The sequence below is a fragment of the Cutaneotrichosporon cavernicola genome (genome assembly GCF_030864355.1).
Source record: "Cutaneotrichosporon cavernicola HIS019 DNA, chromosome: 2".
In the NCBI taxonomy this organism is placed as follows: Eukaryota; Fungi; Basidiomycota; class Tremellomycetes; order Trichosporonales; family Trichosporonaceae; genus Cutaneotrichosporon; species Cutaneotrichosporon cavernicola.
The window spans coordinates 876,014-902,991 of record NC_083394.1 but is presented as its reverse complement, the minus strand read 5'-3'; the positions used below and the strand labels follow the sequence as shown (position 1 = coordinate 902,991).

Genomic DNA, 26,978 nt, shown 5'->3' with positions numbered 1-26,978 from the left:
AGTTGTTACATGCACGTGTAACATCAATCGTTGTGTATTAGTGGTTCTGGTTCTGTCTACATCGCCATGACAATGGCGCGCGCAGCAGCAATGGCGACCAGGAGCGCGCGTTCCTCCTCAATCGCCTCATCGGCGGCCTGCACGACGGCGTCCCATAACGCGGCTTCGCGCGCGACCTCAGCGTTCTCGGCGCGGTCGAGCGCACGCTGGCGGTCACGCAAAGCCGCCTCCGCGAGACCCGTTAGGCGTCCGACCTCAGCCTCGGCCGCAGCAACGCGCGTCTCGAGCACGACGCGCTCGTTCTTGACCCGCGCCAACTCTGCGCGTAACTCTGTCGACGTGGCAATCGGCCGCGCAGTACGACGCGGACTTAACGGTGACGTCGGGGAGAGGGGAGAGCGCAGCGGACGGCGCGCGCGTGTCGCGGGTGGCCCGGCGATGGCGGACACGAACTCTAAATCTGTGCTCCCGTGTCCCGGTGGTGTGAGGCAGCGGAAACTCGTGCTTGAGGCGAGCGAAATATCCTCCTCCCCAATCTGGCCGATCCGCGTACTCTGATCCCGGAGGAAGGTACTCAGTGCTGGCGTTTCGGGCAGCGCGCGGCGGGAGTGTGCCGGCGTGCGCACGGGGGTGGAGGCGATGCGGCGTTGCGCAGGCGTGCGCTTCCCTAAGGGGAGCTTGAAGCTCTTGTCTTCAGACAGGTTCGGGTTCTTACCAGCCGGCGAGAACTTGACTGCAGTAGGGGAGGCTGATTTGGGTGGGGGAGACTTGGGTGCCGCGGGTGAGGTGTTGGAGTTGGCGCGCAGGCTGGTGCGCAGGCTGTCGGCGGTCGTGATGTGCTCCGCTGTGGGGCGGGTGCGTTCTGTCGTCAGTTGTATTGTGTGAATCAAACTCGCGCTGGCTCAGTCTCGCTAAGGGCGAGGGGAAAGGTGAAGGCGCCGGCTTTTCCTTCTCCTTCGCGGCGATCTTGAGCGCCGATCCGCCGCCAAACACTCTATCGGCGAGCGAGAGGGGGCGGCGCATGAGCGAGCGCGTGGTCGTGGTCTTGGGCGGGGGGGACGGCTGCGCGAGCGACTCTGTGGACTGGTGTCAGCTCGATTGTGTGCACATAGCTCACCTCACCGCGTGCGGCGGGTACGCGCCTTGCCCCGCTCAACACCGGCGACCGGGCCGACGGCGTACGCTTCACCCGTTCTCCCGTCTTGTTGGGCACGAGCCTGTCCGGCACCTTTCCCGGCGCCTTCTGGCTGCGAGGTGGTGTCTCGGGGTTCTCAACCAGCGTCGTAGCCCGCGGCCGGCTACGCGCCCCGACGACTGGCCTTGGGCGCGGTGCCGGGCCCGTATGCGCGGCAGTGAGCGGCGCAGGTGTCTTGCCCTTCTCAACCTTGGCGGCCTGGCGGAGTGTTGTCAGGCTCCGCACTGGGCGAATGGCCGGTACCTCTTTGGTGGTAGAGAGGGAAGAGTTGCTTGAGCTTGTTGGGGGCCGGGGAGCTGGACGCAAGCGGCCAAGGGAAGGGATGGCGGAACGGGTCGAGATGGAGGAGGCGCAAGAGCCTGAGGGATGGTGACTTGAGAGCGGAATCGGTTTGGGTCGCAGGCCAGTACCAGGCGGCCGCGTGAGTGAGGGCTTGCGCTGATGGCCCGGGGTTGCGGGCGTACCGTTTGCCGAGGGCCGGAGGGACTGCGTCGAGCGCGAGTGGGGAAGGCGGGTTGGTTGGACTTGGGGCATGGCTCGAAGAGTGGGGCTGGACCAGGTTAGGAAGAGAGAGAGAGAGAGAGAGAGAGAGAGGAGAAGAGAAGGAGAGACAGAGACGAGGTGAGAATTGTGAGGACTGTGTTGTTGTGATTTTATCTGGTGTTGCTTGTTAGTGATCAGCAAGAAACCCAAGCTCAAGTAGGTGGATCAACGTTGGAAAGAGGGCGACAGTGCAAAAGGTGGAGGTTTGTGCGCGCGTCGCGTTTTACTACAGTAACATTCCCTCCCGACTCGCCTGACGCCCGATGCCCAACGCCACAATCCACTTGATACTTTCCTACCCCCTGAACAAAGAGGAACAAGAGTCACACTTCCCTCTGGTTCCTGCAGTCTTTCTACCCCTTCCCTATCTATGACAACCATGCTGCATGCTGCTGCTCCGTACATCCTACGTCTCTACGTCTATGCGAGCGCGTGGCGCGTCGATTTTAGAGGAGCGTCTCGAGGACCTCGAGGATCTTGTCGCCGACGACCTTGGTGCCCTTGTCACCGCCAAGGTCCTTGGTGCGGAAGTCGTAGCCGCCGTCGGCGGCCGAGTCGAGGACCTTGCGGACCGCAGCCTCGACAGCATCGGCCTCCTTGGAGCATCCAAGCGAGTAGCGGAGCATGAGGGCGGCCGAGAGGATGGTGCCGATAGGGTTGGCGATGCCCTGGCCGGCAATGTCGGGCGCCGAACCGTGGATGGGCTCGTAGACGCCCATGACGGTCTTGCTCGCGTCGGGCGCGCCGGCAAGCGACGCAGAGGGGAGGAGGCCGAGCGAGCCGGGGATGACCGAGGTCTCGTCCGAGATAATGTCACCAAACAGGTTCTCGGTCACCACGACACCGTTGAGCTTGCGGGGGTTGGCGACGAGAAGCATAGCGGCCGAGTCGATCAGGTGGTTCTGGTACTGAAGCTGGGGGAACTCGTCCTTCATGACGCGCTCAAAGGTCTTGCGCCACAGGCGCGAGGTCGCCATGACGTTTGCCTTGTCGAGCGACGTCACCTGCAGTGGTGGGTTGGCGGCGAGCGCGATGCGAGCCGCGACGCGCGTGATACGCTCAATCTCGGGGACAGAGTACTTGCACGTGTCGACAGCGATACCATCGCCGTTGTCCTCGGTGCGGTCACCAAAGTAGATGCCGCCGATGAGCTCACGCACGACAATAATGTCCACGCCCTTGGCGATGTGCTCCTTGAGGGGCGAGTACTGGAGGAGGTTCTCGGACGCGAACGACGCGGGCCGGATGTTGGCGTACAGCCCGAGCTCCTTGCGGAGCTTGAGAATGCCCTGCTCGGGACGCACGGCGCCAGTGCCCCACTTGGGTCCGCCGACGGCACCTACGCGTTAGCCCAGCTCCAGCTCCCGCGGAAGACGCCGGCCGACGACACCCTGTGACTCACCAAAGAGGACAGCGTCCGACTCCTGGCACGCCTTGAGGGTGTCATCGGGGAGAGGGTTGCCGTGGTTGTCAATGGCAGCTCCACCAAAGTCCTTGGTGGTGAGCTCAAGCTGGAGGCCAGTCTTCTTCGAGATGAGATCGAGGATGCGGACGGCCTGCTCGATGATCTCGGGGCCTGTCGTTAGGTTGCGTCGAAACAAGAGTCAGCTACCCACCAATGCCGTCGCCGGGGAGAACGGTGATCTTGAAGCTGGGCTGTCAGCAGTGTCAGGAGGCCTTTGCTTACCTCTTGGCCATTTTGTTAGAGGTGCAGTGTGTGGTGTGGAGGTAAAGTCCAAAGTCGAGACGGGTTTATGATATGATGATATGTTAGAGACCAAGAGGGTGGGGAGTCGACAACGGCTAGGCTCACCCATCGGGCGAATCGGACCCGAATGGAACCAGGTGATTTTATTGGTTAGTGGACGGCTCGTAGTCACCCACGGACATTACCGAAACACTCGAAGACTCTTCCCGTTCATGTTCCGCAAGTTGCCTTTGTAGGCTTTGTCTTTGTACATTGAGGCTCATATACGCGTCGTATCGTATGTATCGTTTGATCAAAGAAAAAGAACAGACTGAGGGAAGCCAAGCAAGCAGTACAAGCATGGAACCTTGCCGTCGACAATCCGTATCCATCGGCCCTTTCATCCACCACCCTGATTCGCCGGTGGAGGCCGTCCACCCTTGCCCACTACCACACACTTTGTCCTCATCAACACAACACACTTGCTCACCATTCACTCATGGGTCCCAGCCACCCACACAAGTACTGCATCTACTCGCTCTCACCTCGCCCAGTACCCAGGCGTTGCCACTTAACACCCAACGCCGAATGCCCGGCAAGCCCTCACCCACATTACTGTACTCTCCAGTACGTCGCCTCACAGCAGCTGATGTACGGTGAGAGGACTAGTCTGCCTCTCCGGGTGTTTGGGCCCAGCCACCCGATCCGTTGCGACCGGTGCCAGCCTACGGAGCGAGTACCAATGGTCGGTTCTTCCACAACGTGGGTCCCGCCTGACTGCCAGATCCACGGGAACTGCCATATGTCAAAGCGATGTATCGCGCAACCAGGTGACTCAACCCACCTGGGATCATGTTTTGTGATTTGTAATGGACCAAAGATCACCATAAACAGTTGTATTCATATCTATCTTATCACTGGGTGCCGCGCCCCATCCATCTCCATCTATATGCGCAACTGGGATAATCTCCGGGCCAGAGTGGCCCTTGGCAATGCCGGCAAGTTGGGACAACGACTATCGATTTCGCAACACGTTATTCCTCTGCAGCTCTACAGCTTGGTGGCGCTCAATGAGGAGGGCTCCTCTCTACAGTCCATCGCCATGCTCGCCCACCGTCTGGCCAACCTCCACCCACTGTCAAATTGAGCACGGCTTGCTTGGGGCCTGGAACCAAATACTCGACGCGTCCATTAGAGAGCAGGGTCACACCGCCTTTTCCAGCCTCCGAGGGATGCGAGGCATGCCGCCTCCACTCGAGGGGTACACTACGTCGCTTCGGATGCGGAACAGATGCATTTTCCATTTTCTACTTGGTCTTCAATAGTCAACTCTACCAGCATTCAAGCGTGGCAAGTCGTTATTGCAATGAATCACTGTGGTTGGGTGAGCCCGAAGTGTTGAGTGGTATGTTGTCAAAGGAATTTGATCCCGCGCGTCCAAGAGGCTTTGTTGGTCTTTTGCGTGTTTCTCTCTCAAAACACACCAAATAACCCAAGTCACGTCCCTTCCCTCATCCTAATCCATCCAACCCCTCCAATCCCTCCATTCCCTCCACCCTCCACCCTCCACCCTCCTCCACTTGACTAACATCCACCCACACTCCACAACATCCACATGCCCCCTCGCAAGAGCAACGCACGCGCGCCGCTCGCGTCGAGCCCTTCAAGCCCGGTTGTACAGGATTATCCTGGCAAGAAACCGGATGGGAGTGGACTCGATGAACCCCTCTGGACCGCGTGCCGCGACATGCTAGATGCCGTGTACAAAGCTAAGAGTCAAGGGTATGTCGGCAGATGAGCGCTCTAATGACAGGCGACCGATGGCCGAGATCTTTATCGAGCTACCGGATGCAGACGAGTATGCCGACTATTATCTAGCCATTCCAGACCCCATCTGCTTAGATATTATCAACGTGAGTCCCCCCAACCATCCCCCTCCTTGTCCACTCTGTTCCTCTTGTCCCTCTCTCTGTCCCTCCACCTTGTTGCGACGCGTCTTTGCTTCAAAATTAGGTCGTAGGGACCTAAGGGACAATCAAGCAATCAACATCGAGGGAGAAGGATATTCATGGTTCACATGCTCACTCCAGACTCGCCTTGGTGAACCCCATTACATTCACCCAGAAGACTTCTTCAAGCAGCTGCACCTCGTCTTCCTCAACGCCATGCACTGTGAGCTACCCCCATCACCAAGGAACTGACACCAGACAACGAGGAAGGCTCCCAGGTCTGGAACGACGCCAAGCAGTACGAGGTGAGCTGACTGGCTTGTTTGTTGAGCTGACAGCAGGGCATGATGCTCGACATGTGGAGGAAGGGAGTGGCCAAAGGGCCATTCACCAGCTTCGACCCGTACCACAAGGGAAGGAAGCAGATGAAGGCGGCGCTTGGGCGCGGTTCCGCCGTGTCTGGGACGTCCTCTACGTCCCCAGTCGCTGTCAAGACCGAGTTACCTGCGGCCGGGACCCCACCCGTTATACACCTCCGCGTTTCCAGGCCAGACGCGAACGCTGCTGCTAGTGGGAGCGCGTCTCAAGCATCGCCTCAACAGTCCGCGACCTCGCCCGCATCACGGGAGACGCGTGGAACGCGCGCAGCCGCAGCTGCCGCTACCGCCAAGATGGCTTCGCCCGTCAAGTCGACACAGCAGCTACCGCCGCAGCAGTCGTCGCGCGCTGCCGGACCGACAGGTTATCACGGCCTCAGCGCCGAGAACAACTCCATCGTCGCAGCCACCGACTCCTCGTTTCCCATGTGGCCTGGGCCCAAGATCCAATTGCCAGGTGACCCGGCGCCTGGGGGACATCCGGGAAGTGGGTGGTGGGGAGAAGGTTCGCCCGACTACGAACGTTCGGTCGGTGGTCAGGCCAGCTACAAACAGCGCATCCATGCCGTAGCAGAGGCTATCGCCGCGTACAAGGACCCATCGTGAGTTAACAAGTAGTGCTCAACTCACCAGCAGAGGAAACACCTTGTCAGCAGTGTTCGGCCTTATTCCTCCGGTTGTCAACCTGCCATACCTTGCGCCATCCGCCGCGGCCGTGCCCGGTTTCACCCACATCCTCAACAATGCCCGCAACGGTCGTTACTCCGTCCTCGTCGAGTTCGACTTGGAGATGGCCAAGTTGTTCGAGAAGGCGCGCCGCGTCTTCGAGGGGCGGCCGGCCGAGTACGGCAAGGTCCTCACACTCCAGCGATTATACAACGCCTTAACGGCTCCGTTCCCCCTCAAGCTCCCTATCCCCATGCCTTCACCAACGTTGTTCGCGTCTCTTCCATCAGGCCCAGGCAACCCGCGCACTATGACCGTTCAGGAGGCCCACGACGCCGTCCGCGCGGGCGCACCCCCAGAAGTCGCCAACCAGGGCATCACGACGTACCGCATCCCCACCAAGGACCGCATCTTCACTGAGGACGCACGTCACAAGGGCGTCTCGTACAGGGCCGGCGAGTATGTGCACCTCATCAACCCGGACGATGCGTCAAAGCCAATCATCGGCCAGATCTTCAAGACCTTCCTCCCGACCCAGGGATATCCCACCCATCACGTTACGGTGTGCTGGTACTTCCGCCCGGAGCAAACGGTGCACATCGCCGAACAGATGTACTTTGAGAACGAGGTGCTCAAGTCTGGTGAGTTGAGGCGATCTTGACGTAGCTAACAGCAGTCTACTTTTGTGACCACCCAATCGAGGACGTGATCGAGAAGGTCGCCGTCCAGCCCTGGAGCGCGGCCGAGGCCGGGCGCCCACAGCCGCAGGTATGGCACCCCGGCTTCCCACTTTATACCGCTCGCTCGCGGTACATCGACAAGGCGCACTTCCTACTCGAGGTCAAGGACTGGAACAAGCTGCAGCCTGAGGGTGCCAGCCTGCTCCACTTCTTCACCAACGTCGTGGCATTCAAGCACAGGATCCAGCTCCCACTGGTAAAGTCGCCCTTATTGCGTGGTGCCAAGGGCCCCGGCCGTATCGAGCGCCCGAAACGGCAAGCGATGCCCGACGACGACGAGAGCATGGACATGAATGTGGCTTACGGCCGCATGGCCCCTCCAGCCGCGCGTATGCCTGAACAGCGCCCAACTCCTCCATCCAACCGCTCGTCCTTCAACCAGCCGGCGCCGAGTCCACACCAGCGGCAGCAGCCGACACCAGGGCCGTCGCGCACGCCCTCGGCCCAGGCAGTGCAGCAGCGTGCGCCCCAACAACAGCGCCAGCAGTCGTGGCAGCAGCCGACGCGGCCGCAGCAGGCTCCTTCCTTCCCGAACCGCACGTTTGCAAGCGTGACAGGCGGCACGCAGGTGCTTGAGCAGATCGCGGTGCGCGAGTTCCTCCCGCCCGAGACTGCCAAGCTGTTTGAGCAGGACGCACGGCACCAGGTGCTGTGGTTCAGCGGACCGCCTCTAGCCCAAGGCGCAGTTCAGATCCCGTCGCCACCAAACCACAGTCTCGAGTACCTGTCCTTCCTGACACGACGGAAGCGCGGAGCTTCCAAGGCAACATCGCGCCCGACTAACGCCAAGCGATTCAAGGCGGACGGTGGAAGAGAGAAGACGGAAAGCGCCGACGTCGACGGCGAGGAGGAGGATGCGGACCTGTTGGCCGAGTGGTGGACGCAGGGAATGACGCGGGAGGAAGTACTCGCGAGCCTCAAGGCTGTCGTGAACGGCTCGGCGTAATTGTAGCGTTTGTGTATGCAGGTCATAATACTGAAGCGAATACATTGCGAATGTACAGGAAAACGAGACGAGGGTATCACCGGCCGTAGCGCTGGAGCTCCCACTGGCGGTTGTCGAGTGGACAGACTGGTGTCAGCTAACATGGACGGGATTTGGTTAGCAGACATACCCTGGCGCGTCTTGAGCCAGCGCGAGATGCAGTGGAAGTGGAACGCGTGCTGCTGTCAGTTTGGTCTAACGGGAATCGAGCTCACGTTACAAATACCCCAAGCGACGGTGCACCCCTCGCTCTCGGCGCCCTGGTTGGCCTGGCACTCGATGCCTGCTGTCAGCTATCAGGTAGACCTCCGAGCTAAAGGAAACGCACATAGGTCCATAATGTGATTGCGGCAGATAGCGCAGTTGTCAACGACGATATCTGATGTCAGTTCTGCTGGTCCAAGGCGTACCCCACGCCCAGAGGGCGACTGCGTTCCACTGGTGTCAGTTATAGATCACAGGAGGAATGACTCGAGCAAGGTTGCAAGGGCTCACTCAAGCCCAGCCAAAACGGTACAGCTATAATGACGCAGCGGGGCCCGTCCACAGCGACAGAGATCACGCAGGAGGCGTCACGACGACTCGACCATCTTTCTCGCAGCCATGGCTCCGATCGCTCGCGATACGCTCACGCCACCAACGACACATGTGCGCAACGTTACGACCACACATCCACATCCACACACACAGACGCACCTTCTTGACCTCGAAACGCTGCTTCCTGTCCTTTGCGTCGACGTCCATGGCCGACATGATGAGTTGGTGATTGGTGATTGTGTAGGGAAGGTTGACGCGTAGACTGAGGATGATGCGGTGTGGTGGAGGTGGTGGCAGGAGAAGGGTCCGAATAAGTTGACACTGGAGAAGCGGGATCAAATGATAACAATGGCTTCACTTTGTCAACAACCTCGACTACAACCACTTGTCTTTGCCGCGGTTCGTGCGTGCATGTCAAAACGTCGGGCATGGAAAAAGGTTTGGCTGGGCAACTGAATGCCCTGTTGACGAGAGTGGGATTCGAACCCACGTCCGAAGACTGCGGATTTCTATCGTGTAGAAACCTGAACACAGCGCCTTAGACCACTCGGCCATCTCGCCGATGGGTGTAGGTGAGATGATGGTGAGATGATGGTGCGCGTCCCAGGAAGAGGAGAAGGGCCGACGAGAGGGGATACGATGCAGGTCCTGCTTTGGGTTGGGCTGAACGGAGGTCTGGGTCGAGCAGCAATGGTGGACAAAGGCTCAGTTGGACTTGGGAGATCGCCCTCCACGTTCTCTTGGTCGAGTACCTGAACAGCTGAAGAAAACCATACATGTGCGCTCTATGACTTAAGCAGCTTGTTCTATTCATGGGCGCGGCTGATGCCTAAAGCTGCTTCTTGTGCTCACCAGGGCGGCCGAGCTCGACCACTTCACTGTCGACGGTCGCGATGCCGTTACGACGCATACGCTCAATGACGACCATTCCCAGGCCCGTCGACGGCGTGAGGAAGCCGCCAGTGCGGGCGAGGGCCGGGAGCTCGGTACCCTCAGGCGGAGGGAGGAGGAGCGAGAGACCCGCCTCGGCGAGCAGCTTGCCCGTGTGCGAGTAGCCGGGGTCACCGCCGGCGGCGTACTTGGTGATAACGGCGTAGCGGCCGTCGTTGGAGCGCGAGACGGTCGTGATGCGGGTGTGGCCGCGCTCGCACTCCTCCTTAGTGGGTCCCTCGCCTGGCTGCGGGATCCACTGGGCAAGCGCGTCGCGCATCCACGCAGCGCTTGAGTACAATCCTAGGAAGAGGAGAAGGAGGCCGCCGTACAGGTACGCTGTGAGGAGGCCCGTCACACGAAGGGGGGCCATGTAGGTCATGGCCTCGGCGAAGACAGCGTCGTCGCCGTGACGCGGCTCCTTGTATTGGTCGGCCTTGGCGGCCTCGGGGGCCTCGTTGTACACGACCGGTGACATGCGCGAGAGGAACCACGAGCGACGGAAGGTCATGACGTTGAGCATCGAGCCGGGGAACCAGCCGCCAATGCTCGGCGCACCGGCGACCTGGACGGGCGGACGCAAGGCGAGCTGCAGTGACGGGTGCTCGGGCTGGTGCCCGCTCCAGCTCTTCGGGACAAGGCACCACTCGCCCTCCATTTTATCCCCGCTGACGGACGAGGCAGCGATACTCGCCATCGTGCCGCCCGAAACGCCGCCCGCGATGTCGTAGAAGTTAGTAGCAGCTGCGATGGTTGTTTCGCGACCGGCGTGTGCCTGCAGCGTGCGCAGAGCGTGGTAAATGTTCAGGTCGCTGGCGTTAGCGAAAACCGCGAAGTGGCTTAGTGAAAAAGGGGCCAGAGACGATCCAAGGCGAACGCCACAGCAGGAATTGGACTCACCCTGGTGCCGCCTCGAACCCGCACATCGGGATGATCACCGCACCAGTCTTGCTCGCAGCAAAGTCGTAGTTGGGTACGATGCGGGCGAGGAAGTTGGGCTCGCCGCAGAGGTCGAGGTAGTGAGTGCTGTGCTTGACGCACGCGCTGGGGTTAGCGAGGCTGGGGAAGAAGAGGGATCGTGTGCCAGGAAGCAACGCTCCGCTCCGTCGCACGATTGACTCACCTGATGAGTGCCGTCGCATTGTGTAGCTGGTATGGGCCTGGAGTCAGGTTATGAGCGGAAACTAGCTGCCTGAATACCTACCGGCGAGATTGAGAACCACGTCCGCACGCTTGCAAAGCGACTCAACACCGCCCTGGTCATTGAGCTTGACAGCCACAATCTCCCGCTCGCGCTTCGGAAGGAGGGCGTCGACGGCAGCGAGCTTCTCCGCGCTCCGGCCCGCCAGAATGAGGTGGAACGCGTCCGCGTCCGGGTGCGACGCGAGGTATGGCAGCAGGTGCTGCTGAGCCGTGTAGCTCGTCGAGCCGTACACCACAAGCGTGGGAGTGTGGGATTTGGGCATGATGATGGAGGAGGAGAGGAATTTCTATGAGAGAATCAATAAAAGAGAAGGGATGAGAAGAAGAGAGATCCAACTTGTATTCAGCTTCACTTCAGCAGATCCTTGAAGGATGACGTATTGCCCCGTACCTGATCATCGCCTCCCAACTCCTATTGTTCATTGTTAAAGGCTTAAGACCGCCGGCCATTTGATAATCATGCTCTCTCTTCACAGCTCAACCCACTCCCCAGACAGATATACAACATGCATGTGTAAATGGCAGCCAGAGTCTATGTATGGCCGTTGCTCTTCCCACCCTCTCGCGCGGCCCTATGCTGCTCCGCTCTGACGAATACAAGCACAGAAACGTGGCAGTTGAAGCGGCGCGCCTGGCCATTGTCGCTCAACTCGCTTGTCTTTTTCCTCACGCTTTTCTCCTCATCCCTACTCATCTCATCCCTACTCATCATCACGCCGGCGAGCGGCACGCGGCGCAACCAGCCGTGCACGCTTGCTGCTGTCCTCCGGAACATGTACGCGTTCGGGCACCTGCTGCGCGAAGCCCGGCACCGCGATGCCATGCTGCTTGCCGAGGACGAGCGCGACGTCCTTCGGCTCAACCCGCAGACTGCTGCGGTGAGCAGCGAGGCGGATCGCGTCGCGCGCCGCGCTCTCGATGAACGTGTCAAGGACCTCGCCAAAGACGTCGTCGACACCGAGCTCGACCTGGAGGCCCGGACCGAACTCGCAGAGGTATTCGCGAACCTTGCGGCGCCTGCGAACCGGCTCGGGCTCGGGTGGAGGAGGTGAGGGCCGCGGTGGCGAGGGCGGACGCTGTGGAATGACGGGAGGTGGCGGAGGCGCCTGCACTGGCTGCGTGGCAGGCTGCTGGGGTTGAGGGGGGAGGGTAGGAGTTGCTGGGGTGGAGGCCTGGGGAGGAGGCGTCGGCTTGGACGGCGCAGCGGCCGGGCCTGGGGCTGGTGAAGCAGGCTTGGGGTGAGAAGGAATGGGAGGTGGTATCGTCGGCACACTAGGGACCGCTGGAGCAGCAGGCGGTGCGGGTGGCGGTCTAGCGGCCGCAGTGGGAGGGAGGTTCGGCGTCGCTGGAGCGCTGGGGAGACTGGGCGTCGCAGTGGCTGTCAGCGGCGCGGGTGAGCCAGATGGTGTGCCAGTCAACGATGGCGCTGCTGATGTTCCTGCCGCCGCTGGCGGCCGAACGCCAGGTGGCCCCTGCTTCTGTTGAGTGTTACGGCGCTGGTAGAATTGGTATGCCGAGACGAAGCGAGCCTTCATTGCTGGATCGGCATCGAGGCGGCGGTTCCGCTCCTCAGTGGGCAAGCCTACAAGCTCCTTCACCTCTGCGAGACTCATGGCTGGCTGCTGCGGTTGGGGTGAAGCGCGCGCGCTGGTCGCAGGCGACGCCGTACCGGGTGGGCGCACAGGCTGCCGCTGCCGAGCAGCGACACTCGCGATCAGCGCCTGATCAGGCTTGATGCTGCGCGCAGCCTGCATGCCCTGCTGGATGGACCCGAGGAACACAGTCTCCGTCGTAAGCGGTTCGTAGTTGCCAACCTTGATGGTAGGGTTCAGCAGCTCAGGCAGGTTGAGCAGGGGGCTGGGCCGACCGAGGCGCGCATGGAAGATGATGATGTCCTTGGCATAGGAGGAGATCAGGCTGCGCAGCTAACAGTTAGAAGAGAAGTGGTAGTGACGCACGGGAGACACCTGGTTCTGCGGGAGTTGGTTGTTTCTTACACGCTGTATGAGTGCGGCAAGGTTCGAGTAGATGTTTTCTAGGTTGATGTTAGGTGTCGGCCGCACAGCAGGGGAACCCGTTGGTGACGGCCTCGCCGAGGGCGGCTGGGACATGGCGTATAAATGCCGTGTAGCCGGACTGTGGAGAGGCGGAGTGAACTAGTGGATGAGAGGGTGATGTGAGAAGAGTGTGTTGATGTGTTCCAGTTGGAATCGTTGTCTCGCGCCTGGCCATGTTGTGACCAATTTGATCCCGCAAAGTGCTTGGTTGGATCAGTTTATTTGGGCCTCCCATGTTGAGTGCCCTCCTGAAGATGAATCTGTGGGTATTCACATACACAGACTATACTCCATCAAGAGGAGATAATCGAGGTAACTCACGGCGACAACAACACAAACAATAATAGGACGGATGGGGTGTGGAAAAAGGCAAGTGTTCAGCGGGTAACCGTACCGAATTGAATGGATGAAGTGGTCTGGCATTAACACCGGCAAGCCGGCAAGTTCAGCAGAAGTTTGGGGGAATGATATGCTTACAATTGCCATTACTTCTTGCGGAGGAATCGACCGTTGTACTTGGTGTTGCGGAGCCTCGTTAGGGGAGTCTCGGCACAGCAGCGGTTCTCGTCAGAGTGCGGTCCGGAATTGCATTTGGCGGCATAGAGTACCGTGACGTCCCTGTCCTCGGCCTCGGAACTAAAGACATAGCTGTCCTTCCCATCACTCTCTGGGGACAACTACCGGGTCCTGTTAACTGGGGCGAGGGAAAGGCCAACCTGGGATCGAAGCCAGTACATATCTCAGGAGTCAGCAGGGTGCCAGGGACGACATCAAGAAGGTTACTAACGCCTGCTTCTTCGTGTGACAGACCTTGTTCTCGGGGGCGCCGAGCAAGTAGGGGAAGAGGAAAGACATCCCTTTAAGGGTGACAGCTGAGTGCCCGGTAATGATACTCCGCAGTGTTACCATTGCTGCGATGCCGACAATGGTGACCTCGAAAAACAGACGGCCGTGGAGGGGAAAGAAAGGGAATGTGATGTACGCGGGGTTTTCGGGACCAGCGACAAGCTTGGGGAGAGCTGAATACTCTGGGTTAGTGAGGAAGTGGTTCGGCACGGCGAGGTTAGGGTTCGTGGCATTAGGATTGCGGCTGGGGATGGTGGCGGCCAAAGTGGCTGACAAGCACCTCGCGCGATTAGGCGGGTCATTGGAGGAGGGCGTAAAACGTAGAGGTAAAGAGGGAAGGAGTTCCTTGACAGAGGTGGATATAACAGAGCTGGAGAGAAGAAGAACGATGACCAGAGGCAGAGAGCTGGATTAAATAGCCTACACTGCAAGGCGAGGAAGGTGACTGTCCCCCACGCCAACCACACGCCATAGGGAATCTGCACCTTTTCCGCCACGGGCTGAAAGACGAGTGGAAAGTCTTCAAAGGCTGAATATTGGTCGTTTTGAGGAGATGCGAACATGTAGGTGTCTCAGCCAACGAGCCATATTTGGGTTCATCATACTGTATCATCCAGCTCGGCACAAGTTGTAGGAAGTGCTGGATTGATCGGAATGGACACATTTGTTCCAAATGGGCTTACCGCTGGCCAAAGTCCACTGGCTCGATGGGCAGCCCAACCTGGTATGCGACCCGGATCGTGACGCAGTTGTTAGACAAAACTAATGTACCTTGAAGTGAGTGATGATGGGCGAAAAGGTTGCAAATTGCTCTCAATGGGCCTGGGGCGTCTGAGCTGCATGAATCGACCTGGAGTGTCCTCGGTCAATGATAACTTCGAGCCCGCCCCATCCACCTGGTTGCCCTCAGCGGTACCCCTGTGCCCACTGGTCACCATGATCCATGAGTGGCATGCCGAGACACAACTCCCGCGCACCTCTATCAACGCTCTAGATGTAAGGAGGGCCGAGCTGCTTCCGGAACACGCCGGAGAGCGCCTCGACGACGAGGAGGAGCACACCGCCGCCTGGGGCGAGACGGAGCACCTTGGGCGCAAAGCCCTTGTACAGCGCGGCGACACCCTCCTCGCGCGCGATGCGGAAGAGCGCGGGGTAGGTCCTGTGTGTTAGTCGTGACGATCGATGCGGACGCCAGGGCCACACTCACCATTCGCCGGTCGCGTGAAGCTGGAGACGAGACTTGACAACGTCAAACGGCGTGTTGATGACAGTGCCGATAAAGCCACCGCACGTACCCGCCGCGAGGTTGTTGATCATCTCACCGTTCTTGCCCTTGGCCTTGGGAAGAATCTCCTTGATCGTGTAGATCGAGCCAAAGTAACCGCCGTTCCACCACCAGTGGCGCCAGAAGGTCGGCTCCATGCCCTGGTAGAGACTGGGGTCAGTGTTTGTGTGCTGTTGGGCGTCGCCAGGCTCCTGCAAAGTCGTGGGGCTGATTACTGGGCCTCGCCGCTCGGGACTCACCCGATGAGACCCTTCTGCTGGACGACCTGCTTGACGACATCCATGGGGCCCTTGTAGAGGTGTGCCGACGCCTTGTCCTGCATACGAATCTTGACAAGCTCAAACGGCGTGACGACAAACGACTCGGTCGCACCCGCACAGCAACCAGTAATAGTCGCGAGGCTCTGGGTCATCTTCTTCTTGCCGTTGTCGGTGAACAGCGAACCCCACCAGCCGTTGGCACCAAACTTGAGCGCACGCTTAGGCGCCTCCATCATCATGGGAGCCATGATACCGCGGTACAGGGTCGCGGGCCTGTCATCAGTAAATGCAGAAAAAGACAAAAGCCAACCCACCCCTCCTGCTTGATGATGTTCTTGAACACGGTCACCATGCCGGCCGGGTTCTTGCTCGTGTCGAGCTGCTGGCGCGTCTTGACGACATCGAGAGGATACAGGAGCTGGGGTGAGATAGGAGTTGACAAGGGCCTGAAACGAGACGCCAGATGAAAGAAACCAAGAAGCGAGGTTGGAGAGGGAGCGGGCGGAGCGGGTGGAACAAGAAGGGAGGTGGGATGGGACGGCGGTATTGGAAACGGGGAGACAGGAGACGAAAGGCAGAGGTGGAGGGGAGGATGCGAGGCAAGTGGAAGGACGGCCAGTCGCGAGTCATGATGTGTACCATTCCGACACCGCGATACCGGGAGAGATCGTACGACGCAAAGTGATAAACGCTTGAAGCTTGACGCTTAACACAGCGCCAAGCTCCGAAACGGAGCCTGGCCTCTCGCCCGCCCCTCGCTCCCCGCACCCGATACGGTGTGGTCCGCGCGCCGCTCAAGCCACCGTGGCCCGCCGGCAACGCACGCGACTGCGAGAGCGTCCAACCACAATCGCACGATACGCGCTATCCTGCACCCGCCATGCCAGTCCGAGCGCCGTCCTTTCCTAGACAACCGCCAAACCGCCAATCCGGTACTGCCCGATGGCGTGCCCGACGTCGACGTCCGCAGTCGGACCGGGGCAAGTTACACCCGACACGTCCGTGTTTGTACACAAAGTTCCGCGTCGGAGTCGAGAGGACAAGTCACGATCACGTACCATCAACTCGGTGACGCCTGGGTGTCAGCTGAGATTGATTGAATGAGAGCAGTAGTGATTCAATGAAGTGAATGTCACTGCTGAGCACCACACGCAGAGACGTACCAGCAACGGCACCCGCCGTGAAGGTGTAAATGAACGGGAGGGCTGTGGTTAGCGTGGTTGTTCACTAGGACGCTCACGCAGCGGCTTGGCAGTAGTCTCGGCCATGGTGAATGAGTGGTGAGTGGAGGATGGAAATGAAGAAAGGAAAGACTGAGATTGATCTTGACCCGATCGGAAACGCGTCTCGCGAAAGATGAAAAGGTCGGCGGAGATGCCGAGTCCCCGTTGGCTGAGTTTCGCTGGGGTATGTAAATCCACGGTCAGAGCCGCCCGCCGGATCTTGCCCACCATAACACTTAACTCTTACCCACTATACCCACGTCGTCACCCGCGACAACTCAAACCCCGCACAGACATCATTCCCAGTACTACTACTAGTGTGATTTACATATAAAAGACTAAGACAGCCTAAGAAGCCAACATTATCTATCTAGGACGTCGCCGCTTTGAGTGGCTTCCTCGGGGTTGAATGGGGCGGGGTATAGAGTCCGGCGCCGAGGTATCCGGTTCATGGGTGGTAGGTAGTCACGCCATTTTCCATACCTCACCCAACCTCAGACCAAATTAGGGGGCTAAGTAGGGTTGCCCGCATTCCAGCTCGGGTTCATCCATTCGTCCCTAACAACGTCCCCAACAACGTCCCCAACGACCGATTCGCTGCCGCTTGGGAACAGCATGGCCAGCCACGCGTCAAACTGGTCGTCGTTGGTGCTCGGGGCTAGAGGCATGGAAAAGCTCGGTTCCGCCTGCATCTCCATCCCGCCATGAGTGGTGGACCAGGGCACCGTGGTCGCGTGACCTGCTCCAGATGCTCCAGAACCGTCTGAAGGTGTTGAAGCAATCATGTTCAGATCGGGGGTCAGGTGTAGGGACACTGCGCCGAGATCGAGGTCGGGCTCGATCTTGGGAACTGTAAAGTCGAAGAACGGGATACTTGGGACGGTGAAATCTGGGACTGCGTGGAGTGGTATTCCGGATCCTGCGTCCACAGGGGCAACCTCGCCTGGCACACCCAAGCCGAAGCCATTAATCGCGGCAGTTGCGTTGTTCGCGGGGAGGCGGGCGACGGCCTCGCGCGCCTTGGCGGCGAGGCGACGCGTGCGGCCGACCAGCGCCCGGTTCTTCGAGTTTGGTCTCAGTCTCGCGGTCCATTCCAGCACGGCGAGGCCTTCTTCGAGAACAGCGATACGCGACTGTGCGAGAGCAGGGTCAGTCGTCTTAACAACGAGCACGGTTTGGCACAGGAGGACGGAGAAGAGATCGGCGGCGAAGGACTGGGGTCAGAGAGGCCGGACTCGGCAAGGAGTACTCACAAACCACCGCGACATGCTCTGGTCATGTGTTAGGATGCCCTTGACGAGCTCGAGCATGCGTTCGCACACTTCGACAACGGTGCGTACGCTCAGTTCGCAGTTGGTGTCACCGGCCCCAAGGGCGCGCATGAAGCTCGGTCGGTGCAAGTAGAAGAAGACCATGCAGATGTGGGTCGCCATACGGTACTGCTGGTGGGTGAGGCGCTCAGACGAGATAGTGCTGGGGTAGTCGGAGTTGGCGGAGGGGGGCGACGGCGTAGGAGCTGGCGCCGGAGACACGACTACAGCCGGTGCGCCGGGCCGACTGAGAGGGAACGCTCCAATGGGGAACGTCGAGCAGCGCAAGTGGGGCGGTAGGGTGTGCAGGAAGCGGCGGAGGCCGGCATCAATGTCCTGCACGGCTGAACGTTAGTGAGCTGTACAGGGTTGCGTGAACTCACCGGTATAGTCTGGTGTCTCGGTCTGTGTCCAGTAATCGAACACGCGCGCCATGTGCCGCCCGAGGTTCCACTTCCACCAGAAGTAGCCCTCGCGGTGGGCATCCGATGGGTACGGCGTGTCGTAGTGCTTGGTGCTGATAGAGCCCGGGAGGAGGGCAGTGAGGCACTGCGTGTCAGCTTGGCATTGACAGTCTTCAGCGGACGTACGTGTACACGCTCAAGCGCCAGTAACTCGTGCCAGATACGGCGGCGCCAGTCGATCTCGGCCGGGGAGAGGTGCGTGGGCGCCGCATCGCGGTGGTATCCAGCAATAACAGCAAGTCTAACGGCGAGGCCGATGATGGGAAAAATGCCGTCCGGAAGCCGTTTGTCGTCCGAGTTGATGAGGAAGCTACCCAGCAAATGGAGACAGACGAGAGACGACAATGTCGTCTCGGTGTAAAAGTTGCCAGCCACCAGACAAGAATACGCGGTCTGGTGGTAGTCAACTGCCTGGAAGCCAGGAGCGGCCGCCGCCGCATCAGCATCGAAAAGCATCGTCATGGCCTGGGTTGCGAACAGTACGGCAAGGTCGTGCGGGTGGGCACCCTCTGGCGAGTCGTACACGCTCGCGAGGACCATGTCGAAGAAGCCAGGGGTCATGGGCTGGATACGCCAGCTCGTGACCTCAAAAAACTGGTCAAACATGTCCTTGGCTGCTCGACGCGAACATAGCATGGCACGGCACCGGTCCAGCAACACGCCTGGAAGATGGTGGCCTCTCCCTGTGAGAGAGATGCCGCGCGACGTTCCCCAGGGCGGGCGCCAGAGTTCGGCATCAGCGCGCCGCGAGCGGGTACGTCCGTCGCCATCGCTCTCCTCGTCCTCGCTCTCGCTAGGTGAGGAGAGGTAGAACGCTGTCGTTTCCATCCCCGGATACCGCTTGGTGCCGATGTGACCGAGCGCCAGCTTGCCGAGCATGGCGGCCATGACCATGCCACTCTCGACTTGGCCTCCTGGCGAGGACCCCGTCTCGCTACTCTCTGGTGGGCCGCGTGGGGTCGCGTCTCCTCCCACGGTCTCAAGTTCATGCGCGAGGCCATTCCGCCGTAACGCGTCCTCGAGACACTGGACGCGTTTCGTGAGCTCGGCAATAGTCACACTCTTGGGCTGCGTGACTTTAGATACTTGGTTGGGGCAGATGTGGGCCATCCCTGCTGTCAGTGATGAAAAGTGTTTACAAGTACCTTTCTTGACACACTCGCTGCACGGCCATGATCTGTTACCTGTTGTCAGTGATAGTCTGTGCGCCATGGTCTGAGCGGCGGCTGGCGGTGGCTGAGAGATAGCGGCGGAATCGCCACTGTGCCTGTCAAAAGAATGTCTCACACTTTGATTTGGTACGTCGGCATTCCTCACAGTTGAGGTGGATACGCCTACGCTTCTTTTTTGCGCCTTGGTCGCCTTGGTCTGGGGCTGGGGTAGAGCGCTGTGGGTGCTGTGGCTCCATTGTTTGTAAATTCGAGAGTGAATGTGTAGAATGTAGAGGAGCAAGCAGTAAAAGTAAGGAATGGGAGCCAAGATATTTCTCCTGGCTGCGCAAACAAGGCGCCCAAAAGGCAGACGACGAACCAGATCTAACTAACCCTTCAAGCCCTTGATGCCATTACACAAGTCCGGACCGGCAATTGTACTATTATAACCCCCACGGGGCAAGATGGAAGCCATTCCCTTCCCCTTCCTTCCCCGCAATACACCAACTCACTCATCTCATTCCCATCTCCTCTTGCATCTACAACCTTCCTCTCTCCATCTCATAATGGCAACCCCATTCAAGCCGAGGGATAACCCCGCCTTCATCCTCCACGGCAAGCTCAACACCAGTTATGAGCAGGTACTTGACACCCCTAGCATGCGCCGCTGACGTATAGCTTCCTGTACCCGAAGTAGGCCCCGACGACGTCCTCGTCCAAGTCAAGGAAACTGGCATCTGCGGCTCAGATGTGCACTGTGGGTCCCCTTTCAATGTAAAGAACTGATGCAGTTTACAACTCGGGCCGTTTGGGCTTGGTGTCGTGTTGTGGGGCGATGGCGCTGGGTCACGAGTCGGCTGGCGAGATTGTGCAGCTTGGAGCGAACCTCGCCGCCGCCGCAGAATCCAACAAGCCCATCTTTCGCGTGGGCGACCGCGTGACTCTCGAGCCCGGGACGACGTGCCGGATGTGCTCGGACTGCCGCACTGGTCAATACCAGATCTGCGAGCACATGGAATTCGCAGCCTACCCCCCCATCAACGGCACCCTTCAACGCTACTACAAGCTGTACGTCCCAAAGACCCAAATATATGAGATTCACTAATAGCAGCCCGCACGACCTCGTCTATTCCCTCCCCGACAATGTCGAGACAATCTACGGAGCCATGATGGAACCCCTCTCGGTGGCCGTACACAGTGTCTCGAATGTCGGCGGGTTACGTACCAACCAGAACGTGCTTATTTTCGGCGCCGGTCCGGTCGGGTTACTAGCCATGGCCGTGGCCAAGGGGATTGGGGCGGCGCGGGTTATTGGGGTGGATATCAATGCCGACCGGCTGGATTTCGCCCGTTCCTATGCGGCAACGGATACTTTTACCCCGCCATCCAAAGGGGAGGAAAGTGGTGCAGAGTACGCGTTGCGGGCGGCGAAGAAACTCCTGGCCGATCTTGCAATTCCGGAGCGCGGGCACGGGTCTATCGATCTCGTCGTTGACGCGACCGGCGCCGAGACTTGCATCGCCATGGGACTGAATGCTGTTCGGCCGGGAGGCACTTTTGTGCAGACTGGCTTTGGGCCGCCCGATGTCGCTATTCCAATGTTCCGCGTTGTTACGAACGAAATCAAGATCAAGGGATCGTGGCGCTATGGATCGGGCGATTACCCGCTCGCGATTGACCTCGTCGCCCGTGGGCTTGTTGACCTCAAGCCTCTCCTCACACACCAGTTTTCGTTCGAGAATGCGCTCGAGGCGTTTGAGCTCACTCGTGCCGGCAAGGACAAGGATGGCAAGCCCGTGATCAAGTGTGTCATCCACGGCCCCAAGTAGTTACTTTTAGGATTGTTACTAGAAAATGTGGTTTGGCATTAGCATGATTAGATGAGCCCAAACGTCTATAGAAGCGTCGTCCACCACCCACTCGCCTCGTCGTTCTCGAGCGCCACAAGCGCATTCGACCACACATCCTCACTCGCGTTCATCCAAGTGTCGGCTGTCGCGTCCTGTGTCCCAGTCGGCGGCAAGCCTGGCCACAGCTCCTGTGCGGCGGGCACCATCGGCGCATCGCTGACGTTTGACGTGCCGGCCTTGTTGTCTTCGGACCCCGACGGCTCTGCGGCTGGCGGTTGTGCCTCGCTTGAGTCGATGAATCGTCGCAGAAGCGGTACACCACGCTGCACGACGAGCGACGACGTACCGCACAACCATAAGCTGTCGATAATCGCCTGGATTTCAGAGACGAGCTTGGCGTGCATCGCGGGGTTGGGGGAGCCGTGCACCAGCTCCGTGGCAAGCACAACGCCCGCGAGGACTGTATACGATGCAATGGGCCTGGCATCAGTGCAGAACAAATTGGAGAGCATAGCACTCACCATGTGCGCTGGAACATGGGCGGTACGCGACGGCGGCGCTGGCGCAAAATCTCCCGCGCAGCAGCGAGACAAGTCTGATGTCAGTTGCCAATGTGTCGGTTAGCTCACCTCTCGGACCTCGGTGAAGCGGTCGTCCGAGTACGCGCGGCCCAGGAAGCTGCGGTACACAAGGATCGTACCCGCCGGCATGAGGAGAGACCAGATGTAGCGCGAGTGCGGGCTGTGGTCGTGTGGACTGTTGAGGTCGAAGCGTTCGTCAAACGTATCGTTGTCGCTGTTCTGTAGGCAGGCAAAGTCGGCAAAGTTGTTCTGAAGCTCGTTGTCGGCCGCGCGAGCTATAGCGTACTGGTCACGAAGGCTTGCGGCCTCGCCAAAGGCCTCAGAGAACTGGCGGAAGATGCGGTATCGACGCCCGGCACAGAGGAGGTGCGTGACAACGGCGAACTGGGAGAACGGACGTGGGTTAACGCTCGTGTCGGTGTAGTCCTCGGGGTTGGCGTTGAATGGTTCGACAGTCTGGCCTTGCGGGAGGCGCAGACCACCAGTGTTGACAAAGTCTGGGCGGCCCTCGCCCAAGCGCAGGAGGAGCCACACGCGGCGGCCCACTTCGCGCTGGATGAGGCCGCGTGGAAGATGGTCGTGATCCGCCGGCTCCGCCGTCAATAGGTGCAGCTTGAGCAGCTGAGCGAGGCGAAGGCCGACGTGCAGCAGCGACTCGGTGTAGGCCGATGCGCCAAAGTTGTACGAGACCATTGGGAGGACTACGATGGTCTGCAGTGCCTCGAGCGTCGGGTTGGTCGACATGAATTTAGACCGGTTGAGTGCCTCGAGGCAGACGTCAAACCAGAACGACGAGAGGGACGACGTCTCGTCCACCGACAGGTTGAGCTCGGGCGCCATGAGATCCCCACAGAAGTACATGCCGACAGAGAGGAGGGAGAAGTCTGCAGTCAGTGCAGTCAATGGGATCGCTTACAGTACGACAGCCAGGCATCGCCCTTGCCGCCCTCTCGGCCCTCGCTGACTGCCTGGATCCACTCGTCATGTTCCACAATGAACGAGGGTATGTGGCACGAGTAGTGTAAGAAGCTCATGTACTTTAGGCTCGCCCGGATGATTGTCATGCTTTGTTCCGGGGTGGGAATCAAGGTTAACAGATCGGCCTGGGCCATGTCCATCGTTTTACGACTAGGGAGGTCGGGTAAGGAGCTGATGGAGCCGGGCGCATCGGCAATGACCTGGCGGACGCGAGGGTGTGGAGAGCTGGGGCGGTCTTGCTTATTGAGAGGCATGGCCATGACGTGAACGAATGGCTCGAGGACATCAGGTTCGTCCTGTCGACTACGCTCCGTCTCTGCGCCGGACCGCACCGTCGTCACAGCATTGAGCAGGTGTGCGAACGCATTCGCGGTAGTGGGTGACTCCCCAGGCGAGCTGATGGTCCCGATGCTGGCTGGATCCACCGGGTTGGTTGGTGTGTCACGCCCCTCCAGCTCGCGGAGGCGGTTCTCGAGCTCGTTGAGGCGCCGGCGCAGGCTCAGGTTCTCACGCTGCAGCTGGCCCTCGCGGAGAAGCCTGATCTCATCCGGCGTAAGCGGGGCGCGCTGAGTCGCGTTCGGAGCATTGACAAGGCGTCCGCGCACAATGGCCGGCACGCGTGTGCACGCCTCGGGGTGGCCACGCCTGATGCAGTTGTCACAAGGGGTCTTCTTGTTGCATTTGATTCTGGCGTCAGTATGTGCTTGAGCCCCAGCGCGGCCGGGTGAGGTCCTGGATGAGGTTGTGGGGGAGATAAGATACTCACTTGCGCTTTGTGCAAAAGGAGCACGAGTTGGAAGCGCGCTGGCTGATGCGCAAGGGACCGTCACTGCGGTCTAAGCCACCGGGCGAAGAGGCTGAGGCGGTCACCTGTGCGTCCATTGTTGGTCCTGGGCTTGGTCCGGTGATAAGACTGGGCCAGACTGGGCCGGGCGAGCGTCAAGGACGAGATGTTTTGGTGATTGAAAGTGGGCGGAAGAGATGGGCGGAGGAGAGCCAATGTGTGTCTAAAATGAGGCCTTGTTGTACCTTTGTAAGAGACAAATTCCGTTTACAGCATACAGTCAACTTCAGGAAATTGATCCCGTCATTGAATCTTGGAACAACAGTGAAGCAAATGTTCAGTCATCATGCACAGTCAACCACAGCCTTGTCCAACCTGGCAACATAACGCATCCATCGCTGTTGATGCACGGCTCGCATTACTTCCCGTCCCCTACGTATGTTAACTGCCCCGCCGCTAGCTGCCCCGCCGGCTGCTCTTGAACCCCTCGAAGCGGTCCACGAGCACCGGACCCCGTGCAAGAAATGGTCCGCTCGCATGGTCGACGACCACGGGCTTGTCCGATCCCTGCCGCTCAAGCACCGCACTTCCGTTCACGTGCGGGCTGACGGGTGGAGGCGTATTCACGTCGTGCGTGGACGTCCAGGGCGTCGCGTCAGGTGCGAGTGACGGCGCACCCCCGTCATCGATCTCGTCGATCTCGTCGTCCTCGCCAAACATTTCGGTCAGGAGCGAGTCACCGGTGATGCTCCCCCGTGGTGTCGAAGTCGCCACGCTCGCGGCCGAACTCTCGCCCTTGGCTGGCGTGTCCCACGGCGTCAGGGCCATGTGCGATGGCGTCATGGCCGGCGTGTTTGGCGAGTGGTCCGTCAAGCGTGTTGACGACGAGGAGGCAGTCCGGCGCAGCTTGCCCTTGGACTTGAGGTTGCGCAGGAGCTTGTGTGCAAAGTCCTTGGTGAAGGACTTGATCTTGGCCTTTTTCTCGTCTGACAGTTGAGGATGTCTGTGTGACGCGTAAGAACGACCCCGCTTCTCCTTTTCTACCAGGGTTGAGGTGCACTAATGTCAGCAGGTATGTCTGTCTTGAAAAAACCTACATCCTTGGCGTAGCGCTTGAAGGTGTCGTGGTCCATCTGGTCCTTGTACTTGGACATGGTCCTGACGACCACGTCGCCAACGAGTTTGGTCAAGCGCTTCTCCTTCTTGCACTCCTCCTCAGGCGTCAGGACATGGGCCGTCTTCTGCCGCTTTCTGGGCTCTTCCTCCACCCGTGGTGGGCCACTGCTGGTGTCTAAAGCGACAGGCGCAGCCCCAGGTTGCGCACTTGCGGCGGCCATGGCGATGATGGCATCGAGCTTCGAGCGCTCAACGACATGTGCCGGCGCGACGGGCTTTGGTGGAGGCGGCGGAGGTGGCAGGCGATGCCGTATTGGTGGAGCAAAGAACACGGGGCGGATGGGAGCAGCCTTGAACGAGACGGTCTGTGTGTTGATGAAGTCGTCGACTTGGAAATGGCGTCGTGGCATGGCCTCGTGGTCGGCAATGGTCGTCGTGTTCTGGTTGTCGTCCTCGTCCAACGACTGTAACTTCTGGACACGTGGGATGCGGTACGACATCTCGAGCGTCGACCAGAAGTCCAAGAGGTCCTTCGCCACAGTCGCTAGCTGCTCATCGCCGCCGTCTGCGAGGACCTTGATGACATCCTCGATGCCCGAGTCCTCCACCTTGTTGCGATACGTCATGGTCGACTTGAACTTGTCCAGGCATTCCAATGCGAGCTTGACGATGTCGCGATCGTTCGCCTGGTCCGTGAGGATGATCGTCATGATGCCGAAGCCGTGTAGACGCATGAGCTGGCGATGAACAGCAGGCTCGTCGGTCATCTGCCGTCAGCTCCAAGGGGATTCGCCTAGCTCACCCTGACACGGTCGAGAAGCTTGGTCAACACGGGAATGTGCTCTAATGACTGGCGAATTGCCGCCGACACCTTGGGTGCTTCTGGTAGCTCGATGGGTCTCAAGACGGGCTGACGTTAACGCTGCACACCTCGCCACTCACGATGTAGTCGATGTCGAGCTGCCGGGACTTCTTCTTTTTGCTGCCCTTCATGCCGCCAGCTGTCACGTCGTCCAAGATACCCAAAGCTAGGGTCAGCGCCGATGCATGCCGCACTCACCATCGAGGAGAAGGTCGTCCATGCCGCCAACGTCCGTTTGGGTCTTACCACCGATCGTGCCGACACAGTTGTACTCGCCGCAGTAGCAGGGCTGGGCCGTGTGTCTGCTGTCAGCTAGTCCAGCACGGAGTCAAGCTCACCCATAACGGTCGACATTGTAGTTAAACGTAACCTCCTCGCCCTTGATCACGTCGCGCTTGGCGTAGATGCCCATGCGCATGCGCCGCCCGACAACCCACTTCTGCACCTCGCAGTTGGGATTGCATGAGTGGTTGGCAAAGCGACCGATGCCGCCCTTCTTCGTCGCGTCAATGTACTCTTCCTTCTGGAGCATCATGAAATAGAAGTGCTTGATACCCTCGGCTGCGTACGCGGCCATGCGCTCTCGGAACGTCTTCTCGACGACCACCTCACCGATGTACTCGTAGATGAGGCTCCCCCTGCCGTCAGCCGCTAATCCTTCCAAACTCGTAGCCGCGCTGCCACTCACGCAGGGATATCTTCACGTGCGCGCAGACCGTAGCCCTTCTTCTCCGTTAGGACAATGTCGACGGGTGCATATTGATGCCGGTTGAGCCTGTCGTCAGCATAGGTCGCACGAAGTCTGAACACCTACCGCTGGTTCTGGCAGTGCTTGCCGGTCCTACACTCCTTGGCAAGACATTCGATGAAGATGGCACGGTTGATGCAGTCCGAGTCGTGTCCGCAAGCGCTGAACGGATCGTCTGCTGTCAGCGACCTTCCTCCCCTCATCTCTCTAGCAACTCACCAGGATCATAAGAACAGTCGCACACCATCATATCATCCTGTTCGCGGCTCAACCCCAGATCCTTGCGCTCATATACACACCGCGCAAGCGAGTCAAAGCTCGCGAGCGCCTCGTCCCACGCAAGCGGTAACTGCGGGACCAGGGCTGGCGAGTCTTTATTTCGCCGACTCGGTCCGGGCGATGATGAGTGAGACCCTCCAGACCCCAAGTCGGGAGAGGGGAGGTCGAACTTTACGCTGGGGCGAGGTGACGCGGGTGAGAAGAGCGTGTCGAGAGTTGCGGGCGAGGTGGACGAGCGCTTCAGCGATGGCTTGAGGGATGGGGGTGAAGGCGGACCAGAGAGGGAGGAGAGGAGGGGAGAGGAGGGGCCAGAGACGACGCGCACGCGACCGAGCGCCTCGACGGCCTCGGCGTCGCGGTCATCCATTGTTC

General features: G+C 59.5%; 11 protein-coding genes across 11 annotated transcripts; 2 read left to right on the top strand and 9 right to left on the bottom strand.

The window, feature by feature from the left end:
* Positions 1 to 56: 56 nt before the first annotated feature.
* On the bottom strand, positions 57 to 1,729 carry CcaverHIS019_0203470 (uncharacterized protein; the record flags this gene model as incomplete). Its single annotated transcript, XM_060597349.1, has 3 exons — positions 57 to 819; positions 893 to 1,083; positions 1,118 to 1,729. 3 exons carry the CDS (start codon positions 1,727 to 1,729, stop codon positions 57 to 59), a joined length of 1,566 nt encoding a protein of 521 aa, XP_060454251.1.
* A 455-nt stretch (positions 1,730 to 2,184) lies between these two features.
* LEU2 (uncharacterized protein) lies at positions 2,185 to 3,436 on the bottom strand (the record flags this gene model as incomplete). The annotated part of the gene is made up of 4 exons (XM_060597348.1): positions 2,185 to 3,077; positions 3,141 to 3,314; positions 3,355 to 3,389; positions 3,426 to 3,436. 4 exons carry the CDS (start codon positions 3,434 to 3,436, stop codon positions 2,185 to 2,187), a joined length of 1,113 nt encoding a protein of 370 aa, XP_060454250.1.
* A 1,604-nt stretch (positions 3,437 to 5,040) lies between these two features.
* Positions 5,041 to 8,103, top strand: CcaverHIS019_0203450 (uncharacterized protein; the record flags this gene model as incomplete). Its single annotated transcript, XM_060597347.1, has 7 exons — positions 5,041 to 5,207; positions 5,239 to 5,338; positions 5,516 to 5,597; positions 5,633 to 5,679; positions 5,716 to 6,353; positions 6,385 to 7,058; positions 7,094 to 8,103. The coding sequence occupies 7 exons, from the start codon at positions 5,041 to 5,043 to the stop codon at positions 8,101 to 8,103; spliced, it is 2,718 nt and encodes a 905-aa protein (XP_060454249.1).
* A 76-nt stretch (positions 8,104 to 8,179) lies between these two features.
* Positions 8,180 to 8,895, bottom strand: HRT1 (uncharacterized protein; the record flags this gene model as incomplete). Its single annotated transcript, XM_060597346.1, has 6 exons — positions 8,180 to 8,229; positions 8,273 to 8,321; positions 8,358 to 8,425; positions 8,471 to 8,521; positions 8,553 to 8,580; positions 8,839 to 8,895. 6 exons carry the CDS (start codon positions 8,893 to 8,895, stop codon positions 8,180 to 8,182), a joined length of 303 nt encoding a protein of 100 aa, XP_060454248.1.
* A 613-nt stretch (positions 8,896 to 9,508) lies between these two features.
* Positions 9,509 to 11,075, bottom strand: CcaverHIS019_0203430 (uncharacterized protein; the record flags this gene model as incomplete). Its single annotated transcript, XM_060597343.1, has 4 exons — positions 9,509 to 10,421; positions 10,510 to 10,653; positions 10,733 to 10,769; positions 10,814 to 11,075. 4 exons carry the CDS (start codon positions 11,073 to 11,075, stop codon positions 9,509 to 9,511), a joined length of 1,356 nt encoding a protein of 451 aa, XP_060454247.1.
* A 438-nt stretch (positions 11,076 to 11,513) lies between these two features.
* On the bottom strand, positions 11,514 to 12,923 carry CcaverHIS019_0203420 (uncharacterized protein; the record flags this gene model as incomplete). Its single annotated transcript, XM_060597342.1, has 2 exons — positions 11,514 to 12,737; positions 12,771 to 12,923. 2 exons carry the CDS (start codon positions 12,921 to 12,923, stop codon positions 11,514 to 11,516), a joined length of 1,377 nt encoding a protein of 458 aa, XP_060454246.1.
* A 1,782-nt stretch (positions 12,924 to 14,705) lies between these two features.
* On the bottom strand, positions 14,706 to 16,528 carry CcaverHIS019_0203410 (uncharacterized protein; the record flags this gene model as incomplete). The annotated part of the gene is made up of 7 exons (XM_060597341.1): positions 14,706 to 14,874; positions 14,923 to 15,150; positions 15,240 to 15,533; positions 15,575 to 15,678; positions 16,319 to 16,335; positions 16,424 to 16,465; positions 16,501 to 16,528. 7 exons carry the CDS (start codon positions 16,526 to 16,528, stop codon positions 14,706 to 14,708), a joined length of 882 nt encoding a protein of 293 aa, XP_060454245.1.
* Positions 16,529 to 16,995: 467 nt separating this feature from the next.
* Positions 16,996 to 19,665, bottom strand: CcaverHIS019_0203400 (uncharacterized protein; the record flags this gene model as incomplete). The annotated part of the gene is made up of 5 exons (XM_060597340.1): positions 16,996 to 17,697; positions 17,737 to 18,137; positions 18,177 to 18,342; positions 18,384 to 19,369; positions 19,575 to 19,665. 5 exons carry the CDS (start codon positions 19,663 to 19,665, stop codon positions 16,996 to 16,998), a joined length of 2,346 nt encoding a protein of 781 aa, XP_060454244.1.
* Positions 19,666 to 19,974: 309 nt separating this feature from the next.
* Positions 19,975 to 21,237, top strand: CcaverHIS019_0203390 (uncharacterized protein; the record flags this gene model as incomplete). Its single annotated transcript, XM_060597339.1, has 4 exons — positions 19,975 to 20,049; positions 20,087 to 20,165; positions 20,200 to 20,476; positions 20,520 to 21,237. The coding sequence occupies 4 exons, from the start codon at positions 19,975 to 19,977 to the stop codon at positions 21,235 to 21,237; spliced, it is 1,149 nt and encodes a 382-aa protein (XP_060454243.1).
* Positions 21,238 to 21,302: 65 nt separating this feature from the next.
* Positions 21,303 to 23,699, bottom strand: CcaverHIS019_0203380 (uncharacterized protein; the record flags this gene model as incomplete). Its single annotated transcript, XM_060597338.1, has 5 exons — positions 21,303 to 21,738; positions 21,780 to 21,853; positions 21,888 to 22,723; positions 22,756 to 23,504; positions 23,584 to 23,699. The coding sequence occupies 5 exons, from the start codon at positions 23,697 to 23,699 to the stop codon at positions 21,303 to 21,305; spliced, it is 2,211 nt and encodes a 736-aa protein (XP_060454242.1).
* Positions 23,700 to 24,057: 358 nt separating this feature from the next.
* SET2 (uncharacterized protein) lies at positions 24,058 to 26,973 on the bottom strand (the record flags this gene model as incomplete). Its single annotated transcript, XM_060597337.1, has 9 exons — positions 24,058 to 24,660; positions 24,699 to 25,484; positions 25,520 to 25,627; positions 25,660 to 25,745; positions 25,778 to 25,881; positions 25,918 to 26,217; positions 26,268 to 26,354; positions 26,394 to 26,502; positions 26,547 to 26,973. 9 exons carry the CDS (start codon positions 26,971 to 26,973, stop codon positions 24,058 to 24,060), a joined length of 2,610 nt encoding a protein of 869 aa, XP_060454241.1.
* Positions 26,974 to 26,978: the final 5 nt, after the last annotated feature.